Source organism: Nerophis ophidion, linkage group LG18 (assembly GCF_033978795.1).
Source record: "Nerophis ophidion isolate RoL-2023_Sa linkage group LG18, RoL_Noph_v1.0, whole genome shotgun sequence".
In the NCBI taxonomy this organism is placed as follows: domain Eukaryota; kingdom Metazoa; phylum Chordata; class Actinopteri; order Syngnathiformes; family Syngnathidae; genus Nerophis; species Nerophis ophidion.
In genome coordinates, this window is record NC_084628.1 from 23,765,414 (window position 1) to 23,780,413 (window position 15,000).

General features: G+C 41.7%; 2 protein-coding genes across 3 annotated transcripts in view; both read left to right on the forward strand.

The window, feature by feature from the left end:
- The window catches only part of capns1b (calpain, small subunit 1 b), a 9,711-nt gene extending 7,025 nt beyond the window's left edge, over positions 1-2,686 (forward strand). For both annotated transcript variants that reach the window (XM_061877775.1, XM_061877774.1), the window contains exons 6-11: positions 484-548; positions 639-707; positions 771-849; positions 2,145-2,261; positions 2,393-2,451; positions 2,514-2,686. In XM_061877775.1, the coding sequence (XP_061733759.1) occupies positions 484-548; positions 639-707; positions 771-849; positions 2,145-2,261; positions 2,393-2,451; positions 2,514-2,540 (416 nt within the window). In that variant the 3' untranslated portion in view covers positions 2,541-2,686. The remainder of the gene's footprint in view (positions 1-483; positions 549-638; positions 708-770; positions 850-2,144; positions 2,262-2,392; positions 2,452-2,513) is intronic.
- A 10,308-nt stretch (positions 2,687-12,994) lies between these two features.
- Positions 12,995-15,000, forward strand: part of zgc:101731 (SNARE_SNAP25N and SNARE_SNAP23C domain-containing protein) — a 10,981-nt gene continuing 8,975 nt past the window's right edge. The window contains exons 1-2 of the mRNA XM_061877773.1: positions 12,995-13,088; positions 13,755-13,896. Coding sequence (XP_061733757.1) covers positions 13,771-13,896 — 126 coding nt within the window. The 5' untranslated portion in view covers positions 12,995-13,088; positions 13,755-13,770. The remainder of the gene's footprint in view (positions 13,089-13,754; positions 13,897-15,000) is intronic.

Here is a 15,000-nt window from a genome sequence, read left to right on the forward strand (position 1 = left end):
AAACAAATCATATTAAGCTAACAGACAAATGCTAATGTTTGATAGCCAAATAAATAACGGCAAGCTGACACATGCTAGTGTTTGGTAGTCAACAAAATCAAGCTAACAGACGTGTTAATGTTTAGTATTGAAATTAATCAGGATACCAGGCACATGCTAGTGTTTGTCAGCTAAATAAATCATGCTAAGCTAACATTCACATGCTAATGTTTGCGAGATAAATAAATCCTGTTAAGGTGACCGACACAGGCTAATGTTTAGAGGCCAAAAAAATTATGTAACCTCTTTGGTAGCCAAATGCTAACGTAACAGAAAAGTGCTAAATTTTGGCAGCTAAATAAATATTGCTAAGCTCACTGGCACAGCTAAAGTTTTTGAGTCAAAAAATGTATGTTCAGTGAACAGCGAGCCGGCAAATGCGAGTGTTTGATAGCCAAATATATTACGCTAAGCTAACGAGCATATGTTAATGTTTTGTGTCAGATGGCGATCTGAGGACAGACGGTTTCAGCATCGAGTCGTGTAGAAGCATGGTGGCCGTCATGGACGTATCCTTCCACTAGTAGACAGAAATGTTGTGCACTACGTGTGAGTGGCTGGCTGAGTAGCACGTGGACCTTTGACCCTGATGCCTGCAGAGTGACAGCACGGGCAAGCTGGGCTTTCATGAATTCAAATTTCTGTGGGACAACATCAAGAAATGGAAGGTGAGCGGAGTACGTGTAGCGCCTGGTGGAGGATTGCAAACGTGCTGACTTTGCTGTCTCCAGAAAACCTACTTAAACCACGACGCTGACGGCTCCGGCGTGATCTGCCACAGAGAACTGCCAGAAGCCTTCAAGGAAGCAGGTGTGTGTGTGTGAGCTAGTGTTGTCCCCATACCACCATTTTGGTACCGGTACTAAAATGTACTTTGATACTTTTCCGTACCTTGATACTTTTCGAAATAAAGAGGACCACAAAAAATGGCATTGTTGGCTTATTTTTAACAATACATTTTAGGGTACATTAAACATGTTTCTTAATGCAAGTTTGTCCCTTAAATAAAATCGTGAACATACAAGACAACTTTTATTTTTTAAGTAAGTAAACAAACGGGCTCCTAATTTAGCTGCTGACATATACAGTAACATCGTGTCATTTATCATTCTTTTATGTGGGTCAAGTGGTAAAAAATGAATTATTAATCCACTTGTTCATTTACTGTTAATATCTGCTTACTTTATCTTTTAACATGTTCTATCTACACTTCCGTTAAAATGTAATAATCACTTATTTTTCTGTTGTTTGATACTTTACATTAGTTTTGGATGATACCACAAATTTAGGTATTGATCCGACACCAAGTATTTACAAGATCATACATTGGTCATTTTCAAAGTCCTCATGTGTCCAGGGACTTATTTCCTGAATTTATAAACATAATATACATTTAAAAAAACAAAAGAAGATGTTGTGATGCTCAAAAACATGGATGTAATCATTGTAGTATCGACTAGATACGCTCCTGTACTTGGTATCATTACAGTGGATGTCATGTGTAAATCCACCCATGGCTTTTGTTTACTTTCAGGGGTGCTAACTTGCTGTTAACGATTAGCTATTGTATCCTCCGACAGTGTGTAGTGAAGAATGTTTAGCTATTCCTCGTCCTGCAGGGATGATACTTGTAAGAAACTTACTTTATTTGTCGCCATAGAGAGGAGGATCAGTGATGTAAAAGTAGCTGCAGACTGTGGATGGATGTTAGCCACTTTGTAGCTAGCCATGTCTTAATGCACCTCTTCCTGAGGGCGTTTCAGTGTTATAACTTCACCTTTATTGCCAGTTTTCAGGCCAAAATGCGTCCGTTCTTCCTTTTCTGTCTACACACTGTGTCTGCTTGTAAGTACTCTGTGATTGTACGCTGCCGAATATGCTCCTCTGCTCGTAAAACCAGCAATGTAATGATGTGATGAACACGATGGTGGGCGAGGGGGGTTTGGGTGGGGGGTACTTTTTAGAGGCATATAGTACAGACTGATTCATTATTATGGCGGTACTATGCCATTACAGGTATACCGTACAACCCTAGTGTACGCGCGTCAAATTGTTTGCCGCGTGCGGAGATGACGTGTTCAAACCGTACTCTGCGTGTCCCGCAGGTTTCCCTCTGAATGACCAGCTGTACAAGATGATCATCCGTCGCTATAGCGATGAGCACGGCGACATGGACTTTGACAACTACATCGGCTGCCTGGTGCGACTGGACGCCATGTGCAGTGAGTCTTCTGTGCAACACATCGACACACCTTTGGCTACTATAAACTCATCAAATTACGTGCGTGTGTGTGTGTGTGTTTGTCTTTCCCTGTATGTGTGTGTGTGTGTGTGTCTGCGTGCGTGCGTGCAGGAGCCTTCAAGACTCTGGACAAAGGCAACAGCGGCTCCATCAGCCTGGATGTTAAAGAGGTAAAAACTTATTTGAACGTCAACAAAGACGCCGTCTGATGCCCTTTGACCTTTTTGTGCAGTGGCTACAATTGACCATGTACTCCTGAGGCTCCTCCCCCTCCCTGCTCATGCATGGATGACCTGCGCGGTTGTCATGGTAACGGGACCAAAGAAGAAGATGCTTTTTTGTTAACTTCCAGGCGGAGACGCCACCGCCCCTTTTTCTGACCAAATAAACCTAATGACCACCTTGTGTTTGTGTGTTACCATGGTAACCTAGATGCTATAGGTCTGTGTGTTAATTGGCTCACCTTTGAGTGCATACCTGAGTTTGAAGAACTCAAGTGGTTGCAGTACACCATTTAAAGGAGAGAAGAGTTAAGTGCCCAGTGACCAACAGGGGGCAGCAAATACATCTGTCAGTGCACTTTAATAAGTACACTGTGTGCACACTTAGTTTTAGCCTTGTCCTGTTGTCCCAAATCCTTTACCAGCTTCTTCTTCGCTCCCCATTAAAGTTAAAAAGAGTCAAATAAATATAAATACAATTTAATATTTAATTTAAAGGAACTGCATTTTTCAGGGGAATTTTGTTCCCAATCATGAGACAAAGAAGTCCTTTTTTTTGTTTTGTTTTTACTATTTTAAATATAACTGCTTGAACGTTGAGGGTATTCGGAGTCACCGTTGAAGCCTTCGAAGTCCTCTAAAACAACTTCTAAACCATCATTATTTTATATACACTACACACATATCTGGATAATCCAATCAAGACATATATATGGATAAATATATATATATATGAAATACTTGACTTGGTGAATTCTAGCTGTATATATACTCCTCCCCTCTTAACCACCAGTACAGTAGGTATTTGATTTAGATACATGTAATGCCCATAAGGGTATTCTAGTAAAATATGCAGAGATGACATGTGTCAGTATCAAAATATTACTTGAAATCAATTTTTGGCAGCAGCAAAGTGGTCATTTGGGTAGTTTTTAGTTTTAGTTTTATAAAGGGTATTTCAACAAGTAAACAGTACGGTTGGTACTTGATTTTCATATATGTATTGGTCCATAAGGGAAATTCTAGTGAAATATGCAGAGATAAGATGTTTTAGTATCAAAATATTACTTAAAATTAATTTTTGGCAGCAGCAAAGTGGCCGTTTGGGTAGTTTTTAGCTTTGTAAAGGGTAATGTCAACATGTAAACAGTACAGTAAGTACTTGATTTTGATACATGTAATGATTATAAGGGTATTCTAGTAAAATATGCAGAGATGAGATGTGTCAGTATCAAAGTATTACTTGAAATCAATTTTTGGCAGCAGCAAAGTGGTCATTAGGGTAGATTTTAGCTCTAAAAAGGGTATTTCAATAAGTAAACAGTACAGTAGGTACTTGATTTTGATATATTGAGTTTGAGTTTATTTCGAACATGCATGCATACAACATGATACATATATGTATGTATGTAGTACAATAAGTGACAATTGTATCTTCTAAACAAGAAATAGGTTTTATCACGTCAACATCGGACTAACAACAGTCCTTTAATACCACAAAAAAGGCAAACTGTCATTTTCCGGACACGATAAAGGCTGAAATATTCTCACACATGTAGCGTTGCAATAACCAGGAAGATAAAATGTTTGTCTTATACCTGGTAGTCCGCTGTGGACAGACCAAACACCGGCCCCATGCTTTATTGACATAAACACGTGAACTTAACATATTTAGGGGCCTCTGGAAGAGATCTGGCATAGTAATTTACGAGCTAGTCATCAGTGATGTGATGTTCATCCTTCATACTCATCTCCTTACCTACGAATTTAAGCAGAACTGAATGTAACACATGGATGTTTAAGTCGTTTAAATTCCAAGTGTAATCTAATATTCTTAGGGAGGTTAGACTTCCCATTTGCAGTACACCGTACATCTAGTTGCTGAGCTAAAAAGAAAGTTAGACAGTGTTTAGTTGGTTTAAATTTGTACTTAAATTGCATGAAGTAATCCGTATTGTGACGCTTAGCTGGCATCGTGGTGAGGTTTTGTTTTCTCGTGGATGCAGCGGAATGGAACACAGCGTGAAAGTAGGAATGATGATTTATTTCTAACTACAAAAACAAACTAATAACAGAAATACTGGCACAAAGGCACTAGAGACAAACCAACCGAACTAGCATGGGAGCTAGAAGGAACAAAAAGCGCTAGCATGTAAACTAGGGACAAGCAAACAAAAGAATAGCATGGAAGCTAATGATCACGAAAAGTCTTTACCACAACGCGGGAAGAGCGACATCACCTGTTGCATGGGATAGCAAACGAGAATCCGAGAACGAATGAAAAACAAGGGCTGGCTTAAATAGAAGGGATAATCAAAAATCAGGTGCGTGTAAAAAACAAGGCAGGTGACACAAATGGGTAACTATGGGAACGGAACAAAACAGGAAGTGCCACCGGGAACTAAGGAAGTCAAACAACAAGACGAGATACAAAACGGAACCAAAACCAGAATATGCCATGATCCGAGGAGCGGCTCATGACACGAATAACCTTTGAATTAGGAATATTGATTTAGTGTTTATTAGGACAATTCATGCTGTGATTTTAAACATCATATGCAGGATTGGACAGAGCAGGACGAGGGTGACAAGGCAGGTGATTGATTGATTGATTGATTGAAACATTTATTAGTAGATTGCACAGTACAGTACATATTCCGTACAATTGACCACTAAATGGTAACACCCGAATACGTTTTTCAACTTGTTTAAGTCAGGGTCCATGTACAAACCCCGTTTCCATATGAGTTGGGAAATTGTGTTAGATGTAAATATAAACGGACTACAATGATTTGCAAATCATTTTCAACCCATATTCAGTTGAATATGCTACAATGACAACATATTTGATGTTCAAACTGATAAACATTGGTTTTTTTTGCAAATAATCATTAACTTTCGAATTTGATGCCAGCAACACGTGACAAAGAAGTTGGGAAAGGTGGCAATAAATACTGATAAAGTTGAGGAATGCTCATCAAACACTTATTTGGAACATCCAATGGGTGTGCAGGCTAATTGGGAACAGGTGGGTGCCATGATTGGGTATAAAAACAGCTTCCCAAAAAATGGTCGGTCTTTCACAAGAAAGAATGGGGCGAGGTACACCCTTTTGTCCACAACTGTGTGAGCAAATAGTCAAACAGTTTGAGAACAACATTTCTCAAAGTGCAATTGCAAGAAATTTAGGGATTTCGACATCTATGGTCCATAATATCATCAAAAGGTTCAGAGGATCTGGAGAAATCACTCCAGGTACGCGACATGGCCGGAAACCAACATTAAATGACTGTGACTTACGAACCCTCAGACGGCACTGTATCAAAAACTGACTTTAATCTCTATAGGATATCACCACATGGGCTCAGGAACACTTCAGAAAACCACTGTCACTAAATACAGTTTGTCGCTACATCTGTAATTGCAAGTTAAATCTTTACTTATTATGTACGTGAGGACTGGAAGGAGACGACACCACGAAAGACTTAAGGTTACCAGGTTTATTGTAAGTTTTGATGATTGTGTGGGATGTGTACGCTACTCTAAGTGTTGGTTGCAGGATTAAGTGTGAAGTTAACCATGTGAATGAAACAAGAGGATGTTGTACATGCGTGTTGAATGAAACCTCCGTCTGGTCAAGTAGGGGTAGGCACAAGGAAGATCCGGGGACAGGCAGGAGGTCGAGGGCAGGCAGCAAGCAAACAAGGTCCGAGTCCAGGCGAGTGATCGAGGATCGAGGGAGGCAACGGCAAGGAGGACAAGGGACAAGTCAACGAGGCAAAAGGGCACAAGACAAAAGGAGGCAAGGACAACGAGAGGGAAGCCAGAGACGTATGCTTACTACGAGAGTTAACGACGTTCCGGCGCAGGATCTAAGGAGTGACTGGATTTTATGCTGTCCTTCTGATTGCTGCCAGGTGCTCTAATGAAAGGCAGCCTGCAGCTGCGGCGAAGCGTGGGCGTGGTGCGCATGGCGCGTGCGGGGCCGTGTACTGGCATGCTGCCAGAAGGAGTGTGGGAATCAGCTGCGGGAGAATCCTGGGTTTGAATCTGCGCCGTGACACTACCATGCAAAGCGAAAGCCAATTATCAACAACATCCAGAAACGCTGCCGGCTTTTCTGGGCCCGAGATCATCTAAGATGGACTGATGCAAAGTGGAAAAGTGTCCTGTGGTCTGACGAGTCCACATTTTAAATTGTTTTTGGAAATATTCGACATCGTGTCATCCGGACCAAAGGGGAAGAAGCGAACCATCCAGACTGTTATGGACGCAAAGTTGAAAAGCAAGTATCTGTGACGGTATGGGGGTGCATTAGTGCCCAAGGCAATGGTAACTTACACATCTGTGAAGGCATCATTAATGCTGAAAGGTACATACAGGTTTTGGAACAACATATGCTGCCATCTAAGCGCTGTCTTTTTCATTGATGCCCTTGCTTATTTCAGCAAGGCAATGCCAAACCACATTCAGCACGTGTTACAACAACGTGGCTTCGTAAAAAAAGAGTGCGGGTACTTTCCTGGCCCGCCTGAAGTCCAGACCTGTCTCACATCGAAAATGTGTGGCGCATTATGAAGCGTAAAATACGATAGCTCAGACCCCGGACTGTTGAATGACTTAAGCTCTACATAAAACAAGAATGGGAAAGTATTCCACTTTCAAAGCTTCAACAATTAGTTTCCTCAGTTCCCAAACATTTATTGAGTGTTGTTACAGGAAAAGGTGATGTAACAAAGTGGTGAACATGCTCTTTCCCAACTACTTTGGCACGTGTGGCAGCCATAAAATTCCCAGTTAATTATTATTTGAAAAAACAAAACAAAAAATAAAGTTTATGAGTTTGAACATCAAATATGTTGTCTTTGTAATACATTCAATTGAATATGGGTTGAAAAGGATTTGCAAATCATTGTATTCGTTTATATTTACATCTAACACAATTTCCCAACTCATATGGAAACGGGTTTGTAAATCAATTCATGGTACAGATATATACTATCAGCATAAAACAGTCATCACACCAATACTTCAGTCATCAACAATTGCATCGTCAGAGAAATAGACATTGTAACAGTGTAGGTCTGACTTAGTAGGATATTTACAGCGAGCAGTGAACATAGTGAGTTCAGAAAGCCTAACAACGATTATTTACAATCCAGGGAGGTGGGATGTGAAGGAGCGAGGGTGTTAGTCTAGGGTTGAAGTTGCCTGGAGGTGTTCTTTTAGTGCGGTTTTGAAGGAGGAAGAGGGAGAGGGGAGGGCTGCGAGGAAAAGACTACTTAATTTGCAATTGGCTGATGCCAAAAAACTGATGAAAGAACCAAAAGCTAAAAAAAAATCAGGCAAAGTGTACTCAGCAACAGGCACATATATGTCATCCAAAAGAACTTGGGATTGAACGTAGTCTTTCATTCCTTGAGAGGAAGACAGGTTGCACGCAAAAGAAGCTATCTATGTCATGGTTGAAAAACCATCCCTGAACATGGTTTACCTCAATGCTAACAATGGGAAATTACACTACAACGACTGTCGTTGGCTTTGACAGTTGGGATTGCTTGTTTGCACCAAAACAGTTGTTTTTCTCACTATGATAAGGCAAAACCATCCTTGCCCAGGCACACCCTCTTGGTTTTTAGAGTATAAACATTTTGGGTTTTGGCACCAGCCGCTAGACTAGAGCTGACCAATCTAAGTCTAAAACTAGATCTGACCAATCTAAGTCTAAAGCTAGATCTGACCAATCTAAATCTAAAATGAGATCCGACCAATCTAAGTCTAAAGCTATATCTGACCAATCTAAGTCTGAGGCTAGATCTGACCAATCCACATCTAGGCTAGATCTGACCAATCTAAGGCTGCTTCTACACTAAACCAGCTAAGGTTGCACAGGCTATATCCCACCTAACCTTATCCTTGTCCACACACACACACAATGCCGTCGTTTAAGACCCCCCTCACCCCTTCGTCCGCCAGCGTAACGCAACGTAGTACGCATGCGCAAAAAATGCGCATGCATAGTCACCTCCAGTGTTGCTGTTTGTACACATTCTTAAATGTAACTTATCTGAACAATATCCAGTGTTGTGGTATTTTAATTAAAGGCCTACTGAAATTAGATTTTCTTATTTAAACGGGGATAGCAGGTCCATTCTATGTGTCATACTTGATCATTTCACGATATTGCCATATTTTTGCTGAAAGGATTTAGTAGAGAACATCGACGATAAATTTTGTAAATTTTGGTCGCTAATAAAAAAGCCTTGCCTGTACCGGAAGTAGCAGACAATGTGCGCGTGACGTCACGGGTTGTAGGGCTCCTCACATCCTCACATTGTTTATAATCATAGCCACCAGGAGCAAGAGCAATTCTACCGAGAAAGTGACGAATTCCCCATTAATTTGAGCGAAGATGAAAGATTAGTGGATGAGGAAAGTTAGAGTGAAGCACTAAAAATAAAAAAAAATAAAAGGAAAAGGCGTCGGCTCCAGGTGACGGCAGTGGAAGCGATTCAAATGTTATTAGACACATTTACTAGGATAATTCTGGAAAATCCCTTATCTGCTTATTGTGTTAATAGTGTTTTAGTGAGATTAAAAGTCATACCTGAAAGTCGGAGGGCTGCGGTGACCGCCAGTGTCTCTGAGGGAAAATGGAGGAGCCAAGATCACAGCTGCTGCAGGAGGTCGCATAATCTGCTCAATTATCCAGTACGAGCCGATTTAATATCACAATTTTCCCATCCGAAAACTTGCTGGTTGACATGTGGTAGAGAAACATGTTCGCTTGACCGCTCTGTGTTAAAGCTTCACAACAAACAAAGAAACACTGGTTTGTTTCGGTTGCTAAAGGCAGCTGCAATCCACCACTTTCCACCAACAGCATTCTTCTTTATAGTCTCAATTATTAATTGAACAAATTGCAGAAGATTCAGCAACACAGATGTCCAAAATACTGTGTAATTATGCGATAAAATCAGACTACTTTTAGCCGTGAGTGGTGCTGGAAGAACATGTCCGCTCCAACCAATAACGTCACAAGCACGCGTCAACATAAGCGTCATAATTCCGCGACGTTTGCACCAGGATAAATCGCGGGAAATTAAAAATTTAAATTTCGTAAACTAAACCGGCCGTATTGGCATGTGTTGCAATGTTAATATTTCATCATTGATATATAAACTATCAGACTGCGTGGTCGGTAGTAGTGGGTTTAAGTAGGCCTTTAACTGGAATCCAATGTGCTGTGGGGCCCTATTGTAGTGCATCACACCTGAGCCATCATAAATTAATCAAGTCTTTAATGGACATGTGAAAGTAGACAATGTGATGAAGGACATTTTACATCAATTAATCTAGCTGAGATAGGCGCCAGCGCCCCCACAATCCCAAAGGGAATAAGCGGTAGTAAATGGATGGATGGATAATCTAGGGATTTAGATATCTGGTCAGGACACTCCTCACTCTTTTGCCTTCACCTTCATTGGCCATTTGTTTTTGGTGACTTTATATACTTTGGACCGAGACGTAGAGTGCGCGACCTACATGGCGGACAATAACTGATACAGTGTGCTTTGCCAGTCCAAAAGCATTCGCTGTTTTCCGTAGTCTTCACTCGAAGGCCAGGTAATACAAAGCACACGCTACCTTTTTTACATCACATCCACAGAAGCCCGCATTCTTGTTGTTTCTCCTTCGACAAATGGACAAAGTTTTTCGGTGAGTAGAATCACAGCTGACCTGGACATTCCAAAGTCATCTTGCCGTCTGAGTTGTATTGTAACCGAAATAGCTGCAATGGTGTGTTTCCTTCGCTTAAGGTATTCATGTGTGATTTCCACAAGCGTCTGTACATGTAGAAGAAGGAGAAACACGGCATGTCTGGATGACTCGCCTCCATCTTTTCCAGTTGTTAGCTCCCGTTGTTATGAAGCTGGCTGTGGCGCGTTCTTTCTTACGTCATTTCCTGTGTGGGGCGCGATCATTCTGACTTCACTTTCTCTCTGAACTCAGTTTGTAAACGATCAATGAGTCCATACAGAACTAAGAGCTGGAGATTTAAGAAATACAGGTCACACTTCCTGTGTAAAAAATTATCCAAGAAGGGGAACCTTGCACGATGGGTTAGTGCAGTGGTAGGGAACCTATGGCTCGCGAGCCAGATGTGGCTCTTTTGATGACTGTATCTGGCTCTCGGATAAATCTGAGCTGACATTGCTTAACACGATAAGTAAAGAATAATTCCACTTGTAATCACAGTGTTAAAAATAACGTTCAAAATATAAAACATTCTCATGCATTTTTAATCCATCCATCAATTTCCTACCGCACGTGTTCAAGAAGTTGCATTAATGGTAAGAAGTTATTTATTTATTATTGGTTAGTGTGGGGCTTGCCCTCCTGGGTTTTCTTCAGACCACCAAGCACCGACATGAGAGCCTGTTTCAGGGTTAAAATATTGTTTTATTTTTCAATAAGTCTCTCAGTTGCTTTCCAGCAATTGTCTTTCTCTTTTGTTCTCGCTCGCACTTTGGCTCCAGCCCCAACCCCATCTCTCTTCCTGGCTGCTGCTTATAACAGAGAGAAAGGTGATTAGATAACAAGGCCCAGGTGGGCGATCTACGGTCCTGGCACACCCCGCTTCGCTGCAGGCCCGCATGCCACGCCCCCTCCACAGTTAACTTCAGAATAACAATGTTATTACAAAAAAGAAGAGACCTGTTATACTCTACAAATGTCTTACTTAAAAATGCACGCGTTTAGTTGTGTTCAGTGTTGAAAAAAATGTATATGGCTCTTACGGAAATACATTTTAAAAATATTTGGATTCTTGGCTCTCTCAGCCAAAAAGGTTCCCGACCCCTGGGTTAGTGTGTCCGGCACTGGGCTTAGGCTGAATAATTTTTTGTTTAAGGAATTATCTGCCTTAGTGTAGACAGGGCCTAAGTTGAAGACTACATCTGACCAATCTAAGTCTAAGACTAGATCTGACCAATCTAAGTCTAAGCTAGATCTGACTATTTTAAGTCTGGGACTAGATCTGACCAATTTAAGTCTAAGAATAGATCTGACCGATCCAATAAGTTTAAGACTTGATCTGACCAATCTAAGTCTAAGACTAGATCGGACCTTTGTAAGTCTAACATCATGAACTGATGAAGTCTTCTTGGATGAGAGGCGAAACATCTTCTAAGACAAACCAAACAGTCCAGTTGCCATGGATTGAATGGCCTGGGATGACAAAGACTTGATGAATGATAGATCCACTATGGACTGGACTCTCACTCTATTACGCTAGATCCGCTCGACGTACATTGCACCGGTCGCCCAGGAGGTGTGGGGGTAGGGTGGTAATTGTCCCCTCATCTGCGGTCCCCTCAAGGCTTCTCATTGTCATCCCATTGGGTTGAGTTTTTTCTTGCCCAGATGTGAGATTTGAATTGAGGATATCTTTGTGGCTTGTGCAGCCCTTTAAAAAAACTTGTGATTTGGGGCTATATAAGTAAACTTTGATTGATGGATTGATTTAATGAGGCAAGTTGTTGTGTACCAGAGAAGGGAAGGAGGCGACAGCCGGGGCAGGACTGCGGTTTACAAGGTTTAGTAAAAACCTTTGATGAATACGTGGTGTGTGTATGCTACTCAAAGTTAATGAGTGTTCACTATGTGTAATATTAAATATGTAAATGTTACCAAGGGTTGTTGTCTTTAAATGTTGGTTGTATCTTTTGTCGTTATCCAAGAGGCCAAGGCGAAGAGGCAGGTTGCGGACAGGCAAGTGGTCATGGGCAACAGCAGGGCAGCGTGGTCTGGGTCCGAGCAGGGAGGTCGTGGATCGAGGAGAGCAGTCAGCAATCCGGATGGGAGTTGAGTGACAAGGCACAATCACGGATGACAGAGGAGTCACTGAGGAAATACAAAAGGACATGAACCACGGAGAGATGGAGCAAAACAAGGGCGAGGAAATCACTGGGAGAACAGGGAATGCCAGACGTGCTGCTTACTGGAAGGTTAGCGACGTTCTGGCAAAGGTTCCTCGGGTCTGCTGGTCTTTATGCTGCTCCCTCTCATCAAGCCCAGGTGTGTTGATTATTGATAGAGTGCAGGCTCGTTGCTGCGTGGGCGTGATGCACTCAGCGCGAGCGAGTGCGTGTCTGAGCGCGCTGTCAGCAGAGGCGCACGCAGCTCCAGCCGCCGAGGAAACGCGGGTTCGACTCCGCGTCATGACACAAGTGATTATTACATGTAAACAGAAGTGTAGATAGAACATGTTAAAACAGGATATAAGCAGATATTTACAGTAAATGAACAAGTATCATAGTTTTGACAAAATAATAGAATGATAAATGACACAATATGTTACTGCATACGCCAGCAGACTAATTAGGAGCCTTTGTTTGCTTTCCAACACTGACTTCTTCACCCGCGAGCATCATCAGGTGGGAGAGCGAGTGGGCGTGGTCAGATGGATGGGAGGAGTAAGGGGCGGAGCCTTGAGGCGTGAGTCGGGAGAGGAAGACTTCATGCAGGCGACAGGCAGATGAGCTGATGGCAAGTAAGGGACTCTTCTAGCAGTGTGACGCCCCGTAAGTCAAACTCTTTTTTTTTAAAACAGATTTGCTAACTTCAGCAACACTGTGTGTGTGTGTGTATGTGTGTGTGCGTGTGTGTGTGTGTGTGTGTGTGGGTTGTCATCCTATTGTGTCTTTTGGATGATCGACACACAATCAGAAAGCCGACTGGTTGCAAAGATGAAGAGGCTGTAGTGTTTGTGTAAAATACACACCAGTGTGTGTGTGTGTGTGTGTGTGTTGTCATCTTATTGTGTCTTTTGGATGATCGAGACACAATCAGGAAGCTGACTGGTTTCAAAGATGAAGAAGAGACTGTAGTGTATGTGCAAAATACACACCTGTTTGTGTGTGCGTGCGTGTGTGTGTGTGTGTGTGTGTGTGTGTGTGTGTGTGTGTGTGTGTGTGTGTGTTGTCATCCTATTGTGTCTTTTGGATGATCGACACACAATCAGGAAGTCGACTGGTTGCAAAGATGAAGAGGCTATAGTGTATGTGCAAAATACACACCTGTGTGTGTGTGTGTTGTCATCCTATTGTGTCTTTTGGATGATCGACACACAATCAGGAAGTCGACTGGTTTCAAAGATGAAGAGGCTGTAGTGTATGTGCAAAATACACACCTGTGTGTGTGTGTGTGTGTGTTATTAGAAATGATCATGGTGTCACTCTGCTCCACAGGTGAGAAAAGCACAAGATGCTTCAGCATAATCTGGTCACCCGGGACTCCTCTCACACACCCATTGTCAGTATCGCGTCTGATCAGCCTGCCCTGAGCGAGCAGGAGGAGCTACAGAGGCGAGCTAATCAGGTGACAGATGAAGTAAGTATGTGACATCATGTATCAGCATTGATCACAAGTTAAACACACATTGTAGTGTGTGTGTGTATTTGTGTGTGCTAAACTGAACACACTGAGGTACACACCATGTATACACAGGAAACTCTGGCCCCCAGGTTACTGTCCCTTTAAGGACACCTGGCTCACCTGGTTACCATGGATACATGCCCTGCAGAAGAGCAACACACACAAACACACACACACACACACACACACACACACACACACACACACACACATACAGTTTAAATGTTACTTCAGGTCAAATGTCAGCTCATCATGCTGCTCAGTAGGGAAGTTGTCATGATATTTACACACACAAACACACACACGCACACACACACAACACACACATACATAAACACACATTCCTGTATTTGTTGCCTTCTTGAGACCTGAGAACAATGTCTACCTCTTTAGAACCAGCCTTTCTAGATGTATAAAGATGTGTATTTACAACATCCATCCATCCCATCCATTTCCTACCGCTTATTCCCTTTCGGGGTCACGGGGGGCGCTGGCGCCTATCTCAGCTACAATCGGGCGGAAGGCGGGGTACACCCTGGACAAGTCACCACCTCATCACAGGGCCAACACAGATAGACAGACAAGATTCACACTCATATTCACACACTAGGGCCAATTTAGTGTTGCCAATCAACCTATCATTAATAACAAATACATACTAGGCAAATATATAAACAGCTTTTTGTGAAAAATGAGTCGGAATTTTATAAGAAAAAAGACACGATTTCACAAGAAAAACTTAGAATTTTGACAGTATTATAATAAAAGTCGTCATTACACTCAACGCAAGTCATAACTTTACAAGAAAAACTTAACATTTGTGCATAAAAGTTGAAATTTTACTCAATAACAGTCGCAATTTTACAAGAAAAGCTTAATTTTTTTGCAATTGTATAAAGAGACGTAATTTTACTCAACAAAAGTCAAAATTTGATAAGGAAACTTAAAAATGTTGGCGATATTATAATAATAATCTGACTTTTGCTTGGCAAAATATGACAAAAGTCATAATTTTCTTCCCAAGAAAATTCACTATTTTACAAGGACAAGTCAGAAGTT